Here is a 21,155-nt window from a genome sequence, read left to right on the forward strand (position 1 = left end):
AACCAAGATTTCCTTTAAGACACAGTTAGAAGTGTTGAAGGAAAATTGTAAGAAAAGTAGTTTTTCCTGCCTGGGCCCCACACCATTCCAAATCTCCACGTTTTCCATGCTTTTGGAACACTTCTCTATCATATAACACATAATGATTTGAGCCCAGCAAATGTGTCCAAAAAAGCAATGTAATCGATAGATAAGTGCTGTTTTGGTGCCATAAGATACAAAAAATTCCAAATCTTAGTTCCTTTCACTCAACAATATTACAGCCCATTAAAGATCCTAAGATACTTTCAAAAGTAAGTAATTTAAAATAAGGCAGAATTTGGGGCCGGCCCCGTGGCTTAGCGGTTAAGTGCGCGCGCTCTGCTGCTGGCGGCCCCGGTTCCGATCCCGGGCGCGCACCGACGCACCGCTTCTCTGGCCATGCTGAGGCCGTGTCCCACATACAGCAACTAGAAGGATGTGCAACTATGACATACAACTATCTACTGGGGCTTTGGGGGAAAAAAATAAATAAATAAAATTATTTTTTAAAAAAAGTGAAAAATAAAAATAAAAAATAAGGCAGAATTTGATAAAGTAAGTGGGTACAAACAAATTGCTCTAATGGTATGTGTGACTTATTTTGCTCACTTTTGGTAATCCCCCTAACAGATGAGACTTAGGAAAACTCCTTTTCTAAGGTAAGGTGGCTGGTAGAAAGAGATAGAACTGGAATTTAATACCAAGGTTATTGGATGAAGCCTATGTTTTTATCTGCTATGATCTGGGGGTTCACAGGAAGGATAAAGTCTCTGTTAGGGGGAAGAACAGAGGCTTCAGAAGATTCTTAAAGGCCCCAAAGTTATTTGGAGATGACCTAGGGACAGTCCTTTGGTCATACTGCATTAATTGGTGTACCCATGGTAGCTGTTAAAGTCCCATCACTCCAAATAGTGTTTTTCCATCTTTCTTGTGTGCTGTAGAAAGGGTAGAAACAGCCATTAACCAGAGGACCTGCCTTGAAATAACTCACATTTTAACATGTAATGTGATACACATGAACCCACTTCTGAACAACTGAAGAAAATACTATCCTTTGAGAATAAGATCAAAGATCAGCTCTGCCCTGTGCCCTCCTCCTTCACTCCCCAGCCATGATGTTCTCTTAGCACTGTACATAGATTTTCATTATAGTTTTAATCACATGTTGTTTTGTAAATATTTGCAAACTTGTCTCTCTACCTGCTAAATATGATCTACTTGAGGGCAGTCAAGTACCAAGAACAAGGTTAGTAATCGGTAAATAGTTTATAGGCGGTTGAATGTTTGAAGCAACGGGTTCAAACTTTCAAATACAAAAAAGTGTGCGTGCAATAGAGGAGTCATGGAAAGCAGGCTGAAGGAAGAGACACTGATTTGGATCGTGAAAGGTGAACCCGGTTCTGTCAAAGGGTAGAGAGAGTGACAAAGCAGGAAAGGGGACGTGTAGGTATAAGGGAAAAACTCCTCACAGGCCAAAATGTGAACAACAGACGCCACAGACAAGTAGCATCCAGCTTGACTGGTTTAAGGTTCAGCTTGGCAATAGAGTGGGATAAAAACTTTTAACTTCTGTTGTTGTTTTGTGAGGAAGATCAGCCCTGACCTAACATCCATGCCAATCCTCCTCTTTTTGCTGAGGAAGACCGGCCCTGAGCTAACATCCCTGCCGATCCTCCTCCACTTTATGTGGGATGTCACCACAGCATGGCCTGACAAGTAGTGCGTCGGTGCGCACCCGGGATCCAAACCCGGACTGCCAGCAGCGGAGCACGTGCATTTAACAGCGAAGCCACGGGGCTGGCCCCTTAACTTTTTATTCTAACACATTTGGAAAAGTAGAAAGATTAGTATAATGAATCCCCAGCTGGATATACCATTATCCAGCTTCAAAAATTGTCATTATAGTTCATCTTACTTTATCTTGCTTCATTTACTCCCACTCTCACTGAATAATTTTCAAGAAAAACTCAGGATATTATTTTATCTATATATATCTCAATATGATATAAAGAATCATATTTTAAAATGAAATTATAAAAAAAAAATGTTTTGAGATAGCCACAATACCATTATAGAATAAAATTTGAGGAACCTTGATTGCTAACCTGAGGATAGACATTGTGAGGGACTTGACAATTTCCACATAGTCTGGGTTAGATGATCAAGGTGCAGCAATTACACACATAAGAGTTTGAAGGCTATGGTAAACCACATGTGGCAAAAGAGATACGTTGTGGTTATTATTTATTAGCTCTTGTTCTAGTTTCTGGCCTTTCATTATCAATTACATCCTTACATGTGACCATCTACCCATCAGGCAAGTTTCACTCAAGCTCCTTGTCAATCTTCCAACATGCATAAATAAGGCTGGGGAAGAGTATCATTTTAAATGTCATGATTAAGCTGCCTTCCAAACGTAATTGTACAATGTCTTTAATTATACTGGCCCTTGAATACCAGATTAAATGTTATGTTTTCCAAAGAATTTTTCCAATTAGAAAAAAATTATTCTTCAAGATGCTCAAATTATATGGTTTGTATTTATATTACAAGATTTATTATGTCTTGGATTCAAATTTTTATACATACAACATATATGTCAAATTATGGACTCTTTGCAGGAAGAGGCTATACCCCAAACCTGTATCCTAGAGGACCAAGCACAATGCCTTGCTCTTGGTTGTCACTTAAGAATTTTTTTTTTTTTTTCCTGGGAAAAATTTGTTCTAACATCTGTTGACAATCTTCCTCTCTTTTGTTTCTTCTCCCCAAAGCCCCAGTACATAGTTGTATATTCTAGTTGTAAGTCCTTCTAGTTCTGTGTGAGCTGCCACCACAGCATGGCTACTGACAGACTGACAGATGAGTGGTGTGATTCCTCTCCCAGGAACCAAACCCATGCCGCCAAAGCTGCGTATGCCGAACTTCAACTGCTAGGCCATCAGGGCTAGCTCAAGAACTGTTTTTTAATCACATCAATTAAAAAATTGTAAATCCTTTTGAAAGACTGACCTACGCGTGAGTTGGAATTAGCTGTAGAAACACAATTTTTTCATATAGAATCTTGGATAAAGTAAAGTCCTCTGATTACTACCAACTACCCACACTGCTAGAAACAGCATCAGCAAAAGACAAGCCTTATTTGAATATCACTAGAAATTCATGAGTAGCTTGGTCTGCAGAATTCATCTCAGCAATCAACAAATATATAAACAGTGATATGAAAAACATATTTGTGCTTCTAATCTTCCAATGCATTGGTTTTCCGTTGGTGAAAATGGGGCCAAATACACAAAAATATAATCTGAGAACTTTCAGAAATACAAAAATAATTTCAGATATGTACATAGCCCTGATAGGCACTATGAGGGGCGCTGAGGAAGGTAAAATTATGCTGCATGGTCTCTACCTTTTTATTACTAAAAATATTTACTTTATGGAGTTATTGAAATTTACTTTAGCTTTTATATGTACCATGGTTTGAAAACCTTTCATATGTCTAACGAATTAATGTTTGCCAACAACTAGGGTGAATTGGACTGTGCAATTATAAATCTTAAAGAATGTGTTTTCAAAACCTATTTTGACTGACTAACTACTCACATCATTTGATATGATTCTTTTCCATGTGATGTATCATCCTCATTAATCCCCTTTGCAGTGTTGCATACCAGCCCTTCATGGAAAAGTAAAGAGCTTTTGATTATATTTTGACATACAATTATAAAATAATCATACTTGGAAAATAATCACACACCCTTCTTTCTCACTCATGAAAGTTTAACTTTTCTTATTTTTGTAATGCTAGATGAAAGCAATCACCATTTGCTCCATAATTCAGCTGTAGGAATTGCACATTTTTCCACAGAGCCAAGAAGGTTTCTGCAATTATAGTCTTAGATGTTGAAATCTTAACTAACTGGAAGTAAAGTAAGTAAACAAATAAAACACTAACAAACATGTAGTTCCAGAAATGCCCCTGCTTGTAAGAAACATCTGATTGCTGAAATGTGTGCACCAAATGTGTACAATACACTGAAACTTTTAAAACTTTGGCTAGGACATAGAAATTGACCCTGATTTACTTACAATGTGTTCTTTCCAGCATCAACAAACATTAATTAAAATTTGTTCAGTAAATCTTTTGAGTTACTATAACAATAAGTTGATTGTTTATTCTTGCAATTGAAAAATAGTAAAATTTTAATATAGGGTTTCCCTTTGACGTTAAGAAATGATTGTATGAGATTATGTTAAATTTGAAAGGAACTCAAAAATATTTACACTGGATTTGGAACTGAAATCAAACATATTTCAGTAACACGCAATGGTAAATCAACGACAAATCACTAAAGAAAAAGTTTTCCTAATGCCCATGGGAGTCCACCCAATGCACTACAGTGAATTTAAACCTGAGAAGTTGCCTAGGCCTTTAAAATTATTATAAACTAAAATATCTTACATTCTCCACTGTTACTATCTTAAGCCATTTGGGAAATGGAATTCAACCCAAATGGTTTCTTTCTCTCTCCAGGTTGAGATACTTTGAGATTTTTCTCTCACTTGTGGTCTAGCTGCCACGGAAATCTCTCCTGGATAAATTTAATATTTTACTTTTCATCTGCATTCCTGGGGTCACTGAGGAAAGAGGATGAAAGGCATGAGGGGACGGGGAGCCCTTTAGCAGTCCCTTCCCAGCGCTAACTGGGTTCTTAGCTGGAGGCCAGGGCATAGCCCTTCTTAGATAGAGCCACGTCCAGGCTCCCCACCCACCATCACTGCAGGGGGCAGTGGCAACCTCCTTCCTTTTCCTTTTGGCTCTGATTCAGCTTACAGATCCCTCAGCCAAAAACCTGAGAAGGCAGGATGAGATCAGGAAGCCTTCCTGGATCTCTGCCTCTAGTGGACGGTGCCAGCTGGACTGCCCTGGAGGCGCAAACGTGTCCTGCAGAGGCCTTCGGCAGACGTGACTTGATTAGGCTATTGAAATTTCTCCATGTAGAGTCTTCCAGGACAACTTACAAAAGGAAACATTTCCTGTGTACTGGCTACACTACTAGTGAATTGTACTCTATTCATAGGGTACAGCAGTAGGGTCTGCAGGCTCGTAAAACAGCATACGTGATAGAATCCACCAAATTACTGTGTCAGTGGTCCCACTATATCCCATGGAGGGCACACAGTGGTGGCACCATCTTTGGCAGTAAGAAAAAGACTCCACACAACGTGGCAGTTTAAACTATTTCATAATAACATTTTTACATTCCACGTGCTAAAATATTAGTTATTTCTAATTATATTTAAAAAATCCAAGGCAAGTCCTGAATAACCACTCTAAATTAATTGTCTTTTAGCAGCTCTGGGGGAAACATATTGATACAGCGGTCTCATAAAGTCCAGCAAATGATCCAACTTTGCTTTCTTATAATGTAATCTTTTTACTTCAAAGAAATTGTGCAGAAAGTTGTGAGACAGCTCAGTCACCTCCTATGATTATTGGACCAAAAGGAATGCTTCTGGAAAGCCACTGCATCTTCCCAGGCAAAGCCAAGTGTCAAGTCACACAGTTTACATTTGCTAAGGATTTTTGTCCTCTAAAATATTTGATGTAATTCTTTGGCATTAACTTAAGAAACAATGTCTCTTTTGTACTTACCTTGTATGGGACAAGCTTCTGGAAGCTCTTTTTTTCATTTGCAATAAAAATGTTTTTGAAAGCTTAGTTTCAGTTTGCAATATATGAATATGAAAGCTGAAAAATAGTAATGGAAATATTTTTAAATGAGAGCTCTGATTTTAGTTGTGCTGTTCAAGGACAGAAAAAAATTAAATTAAGGGCTACACTAAAAGTTGAAACAGATAAGAGAGCCACAACACTTTTTATGGAGGTGCCTTGCTGTAAGAATTGTCTTAGGGGCCTGCCTCGTGGCTTAGCGGTTAAGTGCGCGTGCTCCGCTACTGGCGGCCCGGGTTCAGATCCCGGGCGCGCACCGACGCACCGCTTCTCCGGCCATGCTGAGGCCGTGTCCCACATACAGCAACTAGAAGAATGTGCAACTATGACATACAACTATCTACTGGTGCTTTGGGGGGAAAAAAAACAGGAGGAGGATTGGCAATAGATGTTAGCTCAGAGCGGATCTTCCTCAGCAAAAAGAGGAGGATTAGCATGGATGTTAGCTCAGGGCTGATCTTCCTCACACACACCAAAAAAAAATGTCCACAGGTGAGACTATTAAAAAAAAAAAAAGAATTGTCTTAGTCACATGAGATAAGACTGCTGGATTCAGTTTTTGTTAGATATGCAGAGGAATTCACTTTAGAGGTTCTCCGAATGGGAATCCCCTAAGTGAAAGTTACTTATCTGCAACTTTTTAGGAGCTCATGTGAAAGGAGGTATATATCTCCACTTGAATCATTTGTTTATACATCTAAAAGACTATATAAAACTAATTATATAAGAATAATTACTAAAGAAAAACATCGCGAATTTTGACAAATACCTTCTCTCCGAGCACTATTTCTACGTCCCCTACCCCTCTTAGTATTCAAAATTGGCTTCCTCCCAGGTGAAGAGGGCTCAGTAGAAATCCCTTTTAGGGTTGGTGATCAGTAGCAGGAGGCGAATTCTCAGGGAGGGCTATTTGGAAACTATAACCTGCAGGTGAGTTATTTCAGAAAGGAGAATTGTAAAGCTTGCACTGAACTGTTAGCAAAAGAGGTAAACTACTGAAGTTATGAAACTGAATAGCTAATTGTGAGATGCTCAGAGCTGAGAGGCTGTTTGAAGGAAAAAGGGACCGTGAGAAACTATGGCAAGCTGACCAAATATTGCTACTTTGTCTGATGGAGAGTCTATTATGTTTTTCACCAGTCAAGTGGGATTTGCTCCAAGTTCTTACTTTTTGTGCCACTAATGACATCTCGCCTTCTCCTTTGGACAGGTGTGGTATTCCCCTACTTTCCACGACTGGGGCGCTACAATCTCAATTTTCTCGAGGCACAGCAGGCTTGTCTGGACCAGGATGCTGTGATTGCCTCCTTTGACCAGCTGTACGATGCCTGGCGGGGCGGGCTGGACTGGTGCAACGCCGGCTGGCTCAGCGACGGGTCTGTGCAGTACCCCATCACAAAGCCAAGAGAGCCCTGCGGGGGCCAGAACACCGTGCCCGGCGTCAGGAACTATGGCTTTTGGGATAAAGAAAAAAGCAGATATGATGTTTTCTGTTTTACATCCAACTTTAATGGTAAGATATTAACCGTACTGCCTTCTTTCCTATCCCAGAGACCAATACCTACTACAACACTACACTTAACATTTAATCTTATCTACTTAGAAAAAAAAGAAAGGAAAAAAATTTTGAAGTATTGCTCCAGTTTGAAAAGATGTAAAAAGTTCTAAATGTCATAATTTTTCAAAAATATACACATAAGTCAAGCAAAAGTGCGTATTTCCACTATTCCTAGGTTTTATTGTATCTAATTGTTATTATGAAATAGTTTAAACTGCCATGTTGTGTGGAGTCTTTTTCTTACGGCCAAAGATGGTGCCACCACTGTGTGCCCTCCATGGGATGCAGATCTCTCAATTGAACTAAGAGTGCTCCTGTGTCATGCTCTGCTTCTCTAAATTACTATGTCAGTATATTCATAGATGATCAGCAAAGCTCAGGACGCAGAGAAAGCTTTCTCTTTCTGATAAAGAGAGAGCTCAAGATAAAGACAGCTTTGCAAGAAAAATAAATAGAAATAATATTGGAGGTAAAAGCAGAAGAAAAGAGATCCAGAGTACCTGAGTATTGATGACGGATTCGTTGCATTCAACACAACTCCCAACCCTGTCTTGCTCTATCCAGAACCAGCTCTGTAATGTGTAGGGCCCAGTGCAAGATGAAAATGTGGGTTCCTTGTTCAAAACTTATTAAGAATTTTAAGGTGGTGACAACAGAGCATTAAACCAAGCATGGGGCCCTGCGTAACTGCACAGGTTGTATACCATGAAGCAAGCTCTGGCCTCATCATTTTATATTTTAGGGCCCTGGTGACAGATTTTGGGGAAAATAGCAAGGAATCAGGGATCCACAAACATTCTGTAAACGGTCAGATAGTAAATATTTTTGGCTTTGTGGGCCATATGGTCTCTGTTGCAACTACTCAATGTAGCTTTATATGCTGTAACACAAAAGCAGCCATAGACAGTAGTAAATGGATGGGTGTGGTTGTGTTCTAATAAAACTTCAATTGACCTCCTGCGCTGTAGATTGCCGACCTCTGGTGTGGATTATAGAACTAACCCTCTAGTTAATGTTCCAATGGCCTCTACCCTCTCTCTAAATCACATTGTCTCAGTCTAGAAAGAACTAGCAAGCGTTAATTTATACTTCAATAATCTATATTTAATGAGGGGCAGGAGGACAACACATTACAATGTGTACTCAGATGAGCGAGTCTGATTATATTCCCCCTGAAACTAAAAGTCTGAGAAAATCTTCAATCAGTGTGTATCACTTCAGTCAATGGATGTCATATTTCATACATTTTATGCATATTTAATACATACTGAAGGAATCCCAGTAATTAACACTATTCAATAAGTGTTGAGACTAACTTGCTCTTTCTTGTGAAATCAAGAAACAGTGTCAGGGCTCCCACAGAAGGAAGTTGAAAAAAATAAATAAATTCATCCCCTTTCCTAGTGAGTAAGCAGACAGGGTTCACATTCTGAGTCTGCATTATTTATAGCAAGTGACTTCCTGTATTTTTTGCATTTTCATACTGTAGTCTTTGAATAAGAATAATGTCTTATTGATACCTGTAATGAAAAGGACTTGAGGGCTTTTGAGTTTTTTAAATGGACTTTTATGTCAGGAATGTTTTTTGATCCTTTCACATTCAAATTTTGCCTCTCCAGAAACTTGTGCTGGGGTTCAGTCTTGCCACAGCTAGAATTTCAATAGCTCTTGCTTTTAACATGGAATTCTGTCTTCTCTAGTGCCACAGAAGGGCTGTTTTAGTCACTAATTAGCTAACAGAAACTGCATCTGTCATTTCCCTTTTCTTTTCTACAGCTAGAAAAGGACATGTCTGAACACATATTAAGGGGCAAGGAGAAAAACTAATTTAATGGAGAGCGACCTAGGAACACTACATTTAATTGACAATCCTACGTTTCAAAAACTTTACAGACATTGCTCTATATCCCGCTTCAATGAGAAACACTTCCGTTTTGGGCTCGTTTCATCTCTGTGTGGCTCAGTCGCAGACAGGCCCATTGACTCTCTCTCCTTCTCTCCACAGGCCGTTTTTACTACCTGATCCACCCCACCAAGCTGACCTATGATGAAGCGGTGCAGGCGTGTCTCAAAGACGGTGCTCAGATTGCAAAAGTGGGCCAGATATTTGCTGCCTGGAAACTTCTGGGATACGATCGCTGCGATGCGGGCTGGTTGGCGGATGGCAGTGTCCGCTACCCTATCTCTAGGCCAAGACGGCGCTGTAGTCCCACTGAGGCTGCGGTGCGCTTCGTGGGGTTCCCAGATAAGAAGCATAAGCTGTATGGTGTCTACTGCTTCAGAGCATACAACTGAGCGTGCCCCTAGAGCACGTCAGTTTTAAAGTCATTAAGAACATGTGAAAGGTTTTATTTCAATATGAACTCATGCAAGTTACCAAAACTGTGAGAACCCTTTTTTACTTACTGTAAAGAGTCATTTTCATAAAGACCAATTCATTAATTTGTTTTTGTAAAGCGATCATTCAGTATATATTATAAATTAATATAATTTTAAGGGAAGTGCTACACAAGGAGGCTTTAGAGCCAAACTGTTTAGGCTACATCATCCCAGCGAAGTATCCGTTCATGAACGGGGCATGCAATAGTTGAGGATTGCAGGATTAAATTGAGGAAAGTAAAGCTACTCAGAGAAGCAGCTTCCACAAGCACAAATTTTACACATTTGTACAATTTTGAAACGTACTACAATAAACAAATTAGAGCAACAGATTTGAACTACAGCCTTCTTTACATAAACTAAGATTCTGAGAGGTTGCACGAAACTCAATTTCACAAGGGAACAATCTGCACTTTTCTAAACGTTAATATTTCAAGTCTCCAATAGACAGAATATTTTACTCTTTAAAATCCTGCCTTTTTGACCAAAAAACAAAATTCATATGAACTCCAATGCATAGAAAAAAAGCACCGTTAAGGCTCCTTAATAACCCCATTTATATGAAGTGTGAAACTGAAATAAGTAGGTAATATTTAACCAATGAGAGACTGCTACCTTCTTCTAATTAAAATTACACATGCCTGAAAAGAATTGTTTTATCTTTTGAGTAGCTTTACTGAGTTCTATTTAAATTCTAAGGAACGTTTGCTAAGCAGCATTTAGCATCTACTCAGGGCAGTTATATAGATAAACTGCTGGACAGAAAAATTGTAAAATTTAGCAGCTTGATTTTATGTTAGCCTATGAAATGTTACTGTCCTATAAAAATAACTTTAAACTATTTAATATTTCCTTCTTATTTACATTACATTAAAAAATTAAATCATAAAAGGAATGAATAACTATACACTTGTCTAACCAAGAAGAAAGGACCCAACTTTCAAAATTCTTATTATTTCTATTTGTATATACACTAGAAAGCCCAACTGGTGCCTGTGTTTAGGGGAAAAAGTCAACAAAGTAGTTCTAAACCTTCCTCCATGTAGAAAATGTGGTCCATGGTGTCACTTTCCTTGCTGATCATCATTAGGCTTAAATGAAATGCTGAAGCTGTCATCAAAGAGTTTACACTAAAATCTTCAGGGCTTTAAGTGAAAAGGTAAGGCCAGCTTCAGAAAAAACAACTCTCCACATTAGCAGCTCCAATCTTAAATAAAGCTCTGTTTTCCTATATTTTTATGACTGTTGAGACCCCACAGGGACCAATATTTGTATTCAAATTACATTTCATGGTTTCCCATTGTTTTACAATGAGTTCTAATAAATGGGATTTAGTATAATAATCCAAGTATGACATAGCTCGTATGCTTTCATGAATGTTTTTATGTAGATTTTCCTCCCATGAACATGAGTAAATAAATCTGTTTCCTGAATTGATTGTGGTTGCATTTAAAGCTCTGTAATAATTCTAATAAATTTACTCTATAAATGTAGAGTTATGTGTGTGGAAGGTATAGAACAATTGGAAGTCCATGAAACCATAACTATATTCATACATTATCTAGACAAAATATTGTAAATAAAAGTAGATCACTTCTTTTATCAAAAGCATATCTGGAAATGTTCAGATGCTATAATATTAAAAGATGACAATGTATGCATGCACATTTTTACATTAGGTTGGATATGCAAATTGTACAAAAATATAAATCCAAAGAGATTGTGAGGTTTAACTCAATCACTGCTGATACAAATAGAATTTGAACTTCTAAATTAAAAATACCTTAATGGTCTAGGATAAGATGAATATATTATTTAAAGAGGAGACTGTTTCCAAAATAGCAACACTAACACCTCAAATATGGGGATTAGCTCATTGGAGGAAGCCCATACTTGAATGATTATTACCCACATTACAAGAATTTTATTGGAAATGTGAGTGGGAACAAATTTCTATTGACCAGATATATAATTTTCAGTTATTGCCATAGAACTCTACCTTTATAATGTTAAGCATAGTAGCATTTCTTAGCTTTTGAATACTTACTAGTATAGGAATTGGTGCTGATCAAAATCTCTGGAGTGACTGTTAACTGATTAAAATCTATACTGATTGCACACCATTTTTCCATGCTTGTAAAAAAAATCTTAACAGAATGAATACTGCTGGGCAGAATTTTTATCTTCTGACTTCCCCCAAAGGATCACCATCCCCTTACCTCTTTGGACCCCTACTCGAATAAGAGTTTTTTTTTAATGTTCTCATTTTGCCATTTTTCTACCTAATGTCTATTTTCCTACTTCGTTCCCCAAGATATCTCACTGAGGATGTCTGAAAAAGAAAGGTTATCCTAATACAACTCCTAACAGAAAGTCAGTACAACACTGGCTAATTCAGAAATTGCTCCTCAGACTTGGGTTCCAAGAGTACCAGAGGGATGAGATGGGAGTCTGGGTTAGGAAATCTTGGTTTGATCATTTTACCCATAAACACTTGTGGCCCATATAAGGAACAAAGTTTATCTGCACATTTCACTGAGACACCTACATTTGAAAAACCAAACAAAAAAATAATTTATATGAAAAGACAGAATAGGAATGAAAACAAGTTAGTCACATTAACACTGGAAGCCATCTTTAAATGACTGCTGCCATATTTTATCACAGTAATTTTTAGTCAAAAATGGTGTTTGTAAATTTAAACTTTCTCTCATAGAAAGGGGGCCGGTACCTATTGAAGTTTTATTTTATGCAATAATATACTTGCTTATTATTTTGGCAATTAGAAGTAGACTCAAAGGAGATTCCAATTTGGTTGCTGGCAGCCATACTGGGTTTCTTGATTTCAGTGCTCCAAAGAAAATGGTGGTCCCGTGGAGAAGCTGACCACTAAGGAGGGGAGGATGAAAGGGGAATTAGCTATCAGTTTTCAGCATAAAATGCATCAAGAATGATCAATGGATAACTGATGGAGTTTTGTTGAGAAGTTAAGTGTATCACAGCTCACTACTGCCAGAGCAGCAATGATGTACAACAAAAGAAATGAAAAATACAAAAGTCATTAAGCCACCTGATTAAAAGAAAATCAGTATTTAAAGGCATTTAATACCTACTGAGTACAAATCTGAGGAGAAGAACCAATCTGTATTACAAAAAAAAAAGAAAAATGTTTTCATTTTCTGTAAGATACAATGAACTGGTAAACAAACATTAAAAGTCAATTTTGTGTTACTGCAGTATCTTTTGATTCTTCTGAGTTGTAAAATCTTAGCTATTATTCTTTGTGTCAAACTCTATAAATACACCATTTTAAGAAAAGACACGTAACCCGTCCTTGTTCCGACACATTTGAGTTCAAATTGTAAACACATAGCAATTTCCATTTCCTGGTATTTCGCAAAGTTGGGGGAAAAGGGAGCATATCTATGGTGTTGCTAAATCAGCAATAGTACTATCCTGAAATTTATTGGCTTTTTTCTCTTTTTCTATGATTCAAAGCATAATTTATTTTGCTCACTATGTTAGCAATCCCAGAAATCTATGGTGACATTGATTAGACTAATATACTTGAGATGCTTCGTGACTTGGATTATTAGTACTGAATTAAAAGAAAGATTTTTATTTTCATAGTAATGTCCTTCTCTCTAGCACTTTACACTCCAACAACAGAGAACGTATTTTTCAATATTTCCATCCCTTCCCTGAATTTTCAATGTGGAAAATAGTTTCTGGATATTCCTGATATATAGAAATGGATTCTTGGTCCTGGTGCAAGGTGCAATGACTTGAAACCAAATGCACCTAAAACAGTTTGAGTCATTGACACTCAGACAGAAAAGTGCACTTAAAAATTTTTCCCATACGTATTCGGAATACATTGAACAACCTTGGAGAAGAAAGTCCAAAGATAATATGAAATTAAATCATCTTATTTTAGTGTTTATGTTCTCACACCAATGAAGGATGTCATCTTCACTTTGCCAGCAAATTTCATGAATTATTACAGCCTGGTCATTACAAATCCTACTTGGTGCTAATATGTAAGGGTCCTATGGAGCTCCGTAGTGCTAGAATAAAAACAAGTTAAACTGCTCAGACTTGATGCCCTTAGTTCCCTACCAAGGGACAAGGCTTAATACCAAGACTATTTCTGAATAGAATGGACCCTGTCCAAGATGGTCAGATAAGCAAGGAAGACTAATAAAAGCAAAGTGCTACTGGGGAGTATGAGGGAGACAAGGATGAACTAAGAAAAACTGATACCAAAAGCATGGCAAAAGGATATTTCCTTTCCTGTCTCGATTTCTTGGGCCCTCCATTTGGGCTTATTTAGAGGCACAGTTTAAAACAGCTCTGTAGTCTTTACTCCTTGGTAGGTGGTATATTCCGGAAACTGACAGCAAGCTACATGCCCCAATCTTAGCAAGGAAATTCACAGCACACATTTTTTTTTCACTAAGAACCAAATAAAGCTTATTTATTTTCTCTGTATTTCTTTCAGGCCAGTAAAGTTTTGTCACCTCCATAGCCACTCATCGTCTCAAACAACTTGAGTCAACCCAGAGGGTGATTCCATGTCTTTCTTGAAATCAACCAATTTTCCTTCTCAGCTTATCTCTGTCCACTGGGGCTGTTCAGAGTCACGCACCTCAGCTATTAAAAGGTGGCTCTTTGGTCTCTGACTGCGGCCTGAGCTCCATTTATTCAGGAGAGTTCTCCCCAGGTGGAGAGAAAGCTCAGATTCTCCATTACTTAACAATGAAACTATTGGCTTTCTCCAAAAATGTAAGATTCTTGGATGGTGATAGAATTCTAAGAATATTTTATTCCTATATTTTTCTTTCTAAAGAAAGGGCACAATCCCTAGCTCTTCATCCTGCTTGAAATATCTAGATGCTTTTTGGTGGGGTTTTTTTGTTGTTTTTTTAAAACGTTTCTCCCTTTGATTTTGGTTAATGAAAATTCTGCCTGCCCAAACTCATATATATGTAGAGAGCAAGAAAACATAATAAGCAAGTGAGTTTGAGGTTTTAGAGTCTTTGAAAGGCCCTTCTTTGAAGATGCTAAGAACTTTGCATGTGAATCTAAAACAGAGCTGCAGAACCCCTCATTTATTATTCTGATAAATAAACATATTCGTGTGTAGTGATTTCTGTGAGCCCAGGGAAAAGATAAAGTCCTTTGTGGTTTTTCCTGTGCTCGAGTTCTGCCAAATTGAACATCCTTGTTCCATGGGAAGACACGCCTGTGATGACAGGCAAATTTCAAGTGGCTGAGAATCAATTTCTGGTGTTTTAATAGAAAGAATGTTTTTTAAAAGCCAACCTTTAAATTCAATATACATGAAAATTCTGTCACCTGTTAAAGCAATTGTACTCCACGTATTGGAATCACCTAGAGAGCTTTGGAAAAACACTTAGACATGGATCTCTCCCAACAGATTATGGTCAAGGGTGCAACCTGGGCATCAGGATTTTCTGCCCCTACCCCCACCCCAGTTAATTCTAATATGCAGCCAGGTTGAGAACCAGTGGTCCTAACAGATTTAAGAGGAAAAACAAAAGTCATTCAATTGATATATGATTAGATTGATATTCACAGCTCACAAATAATAATGTTTGTGAAAATAATATTTTAAAATAGTATAATTAGTCTGAATTTGATTGAACTTAAAATATTCTTCAAATATAAATATTTAATTCATTTGATTTGCTCTTTTTCTGCTAGTGATAGTTCCCAGTACATTAGCGCATATGTATCTAATAAGCTATTTATCTGCCTGCATTGTCATCCCTTCTGTAAAAACTACTTTACACAATTTATATATTATCCTGACATCAAACTCTTTCCCATCTGAAGTACTGAAATCCAAGGGCTATAGCAACAATTGTGTAACACATTTTGGGGACAAGAAGTCAATAGCTTCTGAGATTTCAGTTATATCTCAGAAAAAAAGACCTATGGCCACTGTGAGCTTTACATTACAAACATGGGCCCTCAGACCAAAAAAAAAAAAGCCAACACAACGCTGACAAGATAGAGAAGAAGAATTGGGGGTGCAGAGGTGGGGGTGACAAAGAAAAAAAGAGAGATAGGAAAGGGAGGAGAGGGGAGAAAGAATTCTACCCTAGTCCTAAGTAAGGCTATATAATTTGATTAAATTAGTTTGCCAAGTACCAGAGACAACTGTCTACTTTTTAAAAGTCTAAGTGTACACATTAGAATATATAAATACAGCTGTTTTCTAAAAGCATATTTATTTTATCACATCATGCATATTGGAAACATGCATTGCTTATTACTTATCACTAATTCAGTCATCCAGTGAAAGATATTGGGTCTTTTATGATCTGAAAACACAGTTCCGTACAGTGGTTAAGATCACAGACACCTCCAGAGTTCAAATCTAGGGCTGCCACATACCGTCTCTGGGCAAACCATACAACATTCTCGGCCTTGGTTTCCCAGTCTGCAAGTAGAAATATTAATACGAATGATATCATTAATGCCTGCCTCATTATTGGGTTATAAAACTTGAATGAGTTAATGTTTTTTGGTATTGGCTAACATGATATACAACACTGTGCTAAGTATTTTGCACACACAATTTATTTAATCCATCTAACCCTGTAATATAGGTATTATTACCTACATTTTTTAAATGAGAAAACAAAAGCTCAGAGAGGTTAAGTGATTTGCCCAAAGTAACAGAGCTTCTTGTAAGTAGCAAAGTAAAGATTTAAATAAAGCAGATCGTTCAAGGAGTAGCCCTCTTAACCACAGCACCATACTTACCTCATGGAAAACGACGGAACAGCTCCCGGCACATATTAAGCACTCTATGAGTATTAGCTCTTATTGTATTCTCATCTATACATAGATTCAAAATTCAGATAGAAAACAGGCTGCAATTTCCTCTTTTGAGAAAAGGATCATAATATCACCATTACAAGTTCTTTTTTCTCATAATTAATGAGATTATTTGAAGATATAAAGTTCATTATCATCCATCATTACATACTATCTTGAAATATCTGTATTGTTCATTTTGTTACTATGCAAATTTTTAATATATAATTATTTACATTTTCATTTTCATGTACTCTTGGTCAGTAAGCTAAATTATGTCTCCAAAAGTATTGACTACATAATATTATTTTAATAATCCTCTACCCTCACCTCAAAGGCTAGCATACTGATCAAGATGTAGTTTGAAAACTAATAACACTTTCTTATCATAAATTAACACATATTTATAGTAAAAATGCTGGAAAATAGAGATAAGAACAGAAAGAAAATGAAAATCACTCATAATCCAAATACCCAGGGAGAAAAAACACTGTTAAATTTTGTTTCATAATATCATATTTTCCACTATGTATGTGAATAGGTCATAGTTTCTAATAAAAATTAGATCATTAAACACTTGCTCAATTAATTAATTAAGCACTCAATTAACACTTGCTCAATTAATTAATTCTAGAAAATATAAAATGTATGAACAATTAATAAAACCGTGATTTCCTAACTGGCTTATGGATCTGGTATATCTATTTGAGGCTGCTACAGTTCACCCTCACGCAAGTAAAAGACATGAACAATACAATTCAATAACAAATTAGCTTGAAATGTCCTTTAGCCACACTTCACCTTCCTGAACTCTATGGCTCCTCCAGCAAGCACACGGCCTGGCATTGGCAGAGGGGATAGGACCTGCCCGTCCTTCCCTAGCTTTAGACTAACGAACGGAAGACTAAAGCCATGGAGGCTTCCTATCCGAATACCCCCTGTGCAGAAGAATGAATCAAGTTCTGTTGTGTATCCTCTTCACTGGCAAGAATAATTCTAAATTATAAAGAAAAGAATGATTACCAATGAGCTGACTGGATTAAAAAGGATAAACATTAATTAGAAAGGTGCACTAACAATGTAACAACAGTTAGCTGACACCAAAAAGATATAGGAAACTGCTGACGTGTGACGAATTCATTGAGAATTGGCTCTCTATTAAATGGTCAGTGGAGGAAAGTTCAGGCATCAGAGTTGGAGGGTTTGGTGGGAGAGCACTGCTCAGGATGAGTCAGTACAGCATAAGGGTGTCTAGAGACTGATGCCTGATGCCTTAGAGAGACCCTGAAGGAAGCTATCGCTGGGACAGCTGGTCTGCAGAGATGCCCTCATCTCCTACTGAGGGCTAAAGCATTACTTCACAGGTCGGTTTGGACATGTGATGTACATAAACTCCCTCCAATCCTGTTTGAAATAATACAAAGATAAATAAAACACTGAAAATATAATTAAAGCTTACTTCTATTTGAAATGTAAATGTTTAATGACTCTTCACATATAGAAGCCTTTAAAAAACTCAGAAATTTACAAGTATACAGTATTGGTCTGAGGCCATGAAAGTTATTCGGTTCTATGCAAATATTCAAAAATGTCAATTAAAAAATTTGTGTTGTCTTTAGGATCTTAACTATCTGCAATCAATTAATTATCATGCTCAGTAAAACCTGGAGGAAATACACTAATATATTCATGGGGGTTATCCTTTTTCCTTCTACTTCTAAAGTTTCCACACCAAAGATATATTATACAAAACTTATTTAACAAATTAATGTGTCACAATACTAGTACATTCTCACTGGAGCCTAAAAATTTCCAAAAAATTTGGAAAAAATATTCCAGATTTGATTCTTCGATAGAAGTGGCCATCCCAGTTCTGCCACTGTAAAGCCACCCAGGGGTTTCCCTGGATATTTTACCCAGCCCGAATCTCTTACCTGCTGCAGTCCTTTTACGACTGCCTGAAATTAGGAGAGAAATAAGCTCATCTCAGCATTTATCCTATTGGTTGAGATTATTTGTTGATTAAATGAGTTAATGTGTGTAAGTGCCTCTAAGAGCGCCTGGCATTGGTAAGTGTTCAATAAATGCTATATTCATCATTAACCATCATTATCATGATTATTTATGATTTCCTTTGCAAGCACAGTATAACAAATAGCAATTTTGTCCAACGGTCCAAGCCTAGAAGCTTATAATGATTATCCTTAGTCTATTACATGCCATGTTCTGTATAAAATTAAGTTATTCCTTCTTCAGTCTGGTGATGATCAACTTAAGACCTAAACGGTTCTTGCTCAACAGTCAAATTTTGGGTCTTTGTACCCATATTTCTAATAGATATAAAAATTCTGTCCTTGACAATGTATTTTTCAAAAAAAAATTACTAAAATTTTTCAAAAATATATATTTTTACAAACACTTATTGAGTTGCATAACCAAATACAATGTAAAATTTATGTCATACATCTTCCTTCAGAAATTTTCTGCGTGGGCTGAACTAGTTGAATTTTCTTAAAATATAAGACCAGTACATTTGAACTAAAAATATTTTTTTCTGGCTCAGCCAGTCTTCCTGTTGCAAGTGAAGTTTTTTTTCATTGATCAAAGATCACCTCTCCAGGATTCAAAATTAGAGTCAACTGTCTCAAAATTGTTCACTGTCAATTACATACATGAAAAATTTGAGAAATCTTTAAATGATAATCCTGGGACACCTGTTGTCTGGGCCTGTGTTGGTATAGACCGCAGGCCCTTAGTAGAAGTTAATGCAGTTTGGGTAGTCAATGGATTCTTAATTTTAGATTTTTAAAATATCTAAAATTGGTGTTTACTAGACAAAATCTATAAACTGAAAGTCAGTTGTGTTCTGACATAGGACTTGGACACCTGTGTTCTGATATATGGCATCTCTGATATAGAAACACTGCAAGTTTCTTGAGATTAAATTATATCCACAGTTCTCCACTTCCTACATAGTGCCAGCAGCACGTGCTCTCGTAGACTGCTCGTTGTGGATCTCGATACGGGTGCAGCTTGACTGAGTTGGAGACAGCTGAAGAGGTGTGTCTGACGTGATAATGAAAATAATTCCGCAATGAAAATGAGGTTTGTGACTTTCTAGTCTGTAGACTTATCTATAAAACACCTTGCATTTCCTTTAAATAAGAACTTAGCTCCTGACCCTGTGCTTCCCTGAGAGCTGGCAAACGAGCAAGTTCACTCAGGGCAGAAGACATTTTTGGATTAATTTAAAATATATTTTATAGGAGTGGTTTAATTTTAGGGAAAGAGTTTTTAATTTAATTATTAACAAGTGTTTGCATCCTTTTTAGTTCCCTCTGAAGAAAAGAAAACACGGAGCATAAGGCTCAAAATGGGTCCATTCATTAGTCCTTGCTAAGGATCTGCATAGTCTGGGCTGCCACATTTTACGTCCCAATTTAAAAGTCATTCAAGTTCAAATTCCTTTCAGTTGCAAATATGATCAGGATCCCTGAGGAGTTTGTGACTGAACCAGATGGCTGGCAAATACGCAGAGTTCCACCTAACCTAACTGTTTATCTTAAAGTAATTGAGTTTCTCCTCTTCATGTAGCCTTTAATGGAGAGCAAATTGTGTAAGGGGAAAACGTCACTGATGCTTGCTTAAGTTTTGCTGGGTGATTTAATGAGTCAGTCTTGGTAAATATGGGAAGAAATTAGGGTCGTAAGACAAATTTCCAAGTCCCCAGGAACTCCTCAGCTTGCTAAATAAATGAGTGGAAATGCACGTAACTTTTCTGGTGAAAATTGTGAGCCTGCAAATTTTAAAAGCAGACCAACTTCCAGGTTTGCCTGAAATGTTTTCTGATTGGTCTAGTCAGACAATGCTGTGTATTTCAGCAGTTCTTAACCTGTTTTCTGCCACGTCACACACAACAAACAATATAGAGGTTTGTGATGTGGTGTAATAATATTTTGAAGTATCAATTTGCATCTTTCCTCCCAAATGCTGGATTTGTTCACTGGCTCCCAGAGGGCTTCCTCTCTCCCCCAAGTGCTCGGGGCAGACACAAGTCACCCATACAGAGCCTTAAAAAGGAAGCTAGGATGCCCAACTCTTCAACAGCACTCCAGACTAAAAGAAGGCAGAGAGATTCAGATACAGGCTTGCAGAAGGAGTTTACTGCTCCCCAGGATTAAAAAATATGCAGTGGGTGAGAGGAGAGAGAACTGGGGCCTGCCAAGTAGACAGAAGAGTGGATGAAGAAAACCAGAAAAACTCTCAAATAGTCTCCACCAACACAAGAGAGAGATGTGGGCCTGAGTCAGTGCAGAACTGATACCCTGTAAGGCCACCAATCACCAGAGTTCAGCTCACCATCTATCCATCAACCATCCACCATGGTTTGCACCCCAAGACTCTGCCCAGGCCCCTACCCTACCCACCCAGAACAGAGGAGATTCATACACCTTGCAGAGGAGAGAGAAAGCCCACTCCCAGAGCAAAGAGGTGCCACACAGAATGGGAACTGTGGTGGAACACACAGCCCCAGTTTTACTCTCTTCCTCGGGACACGCATGTAGTTAAAAACAAGCAAACCAACAACAGCAAAAGCCTATTAACCATACACCA

At 37.5% G+C, this 21,155-nt stretch overlaps 1 protein-coding gene across 1 annotated transcript in view; it reads left to right on the forward strand.

The window, feature by feature from the left end:
- Window positions 1–12,928, forward strand: part of HAPLN1 (hyaluronan and proteoglycan link protein 1) — a 77,845-nt gene extending 64,917 nt beyond the window's left edge. The window contains exons 4-5 of the mRNA XM_004420390.3: window positions 6,966–7,268; window positions 9,319–12,928. Coding sequence (XP_004420447.1) covers window positions 6,966–7,268; window positions 9,319–9,608 — 593 coding nt within the window. The 3' untranslated portion in view covers window positions 9,609–12,928. The remainder of the gene's footprint in view (window positions 1–6,965; window positions 7,269–9,318) is intronic.
- Window positions 12,929–21,155: the final 8,227 nt, after the last annotated feature.

Source organism: Ceratotherium simum, chromosome 4 (genome assembly GCF_057802395.1).
Source record: "Ceratotherium simum simum isolate JZ-2026a chromosome 4, ASM5780239v1, whole genome shotgun sequence".
In the NCBI taxonomy this organism is placed as follows: Eukaryota; Metazoa; Chordata; class Mammalia; order Perissodactyla; family Rhinocerotidae; genus Ceratotherium; species Ceratotherium simum.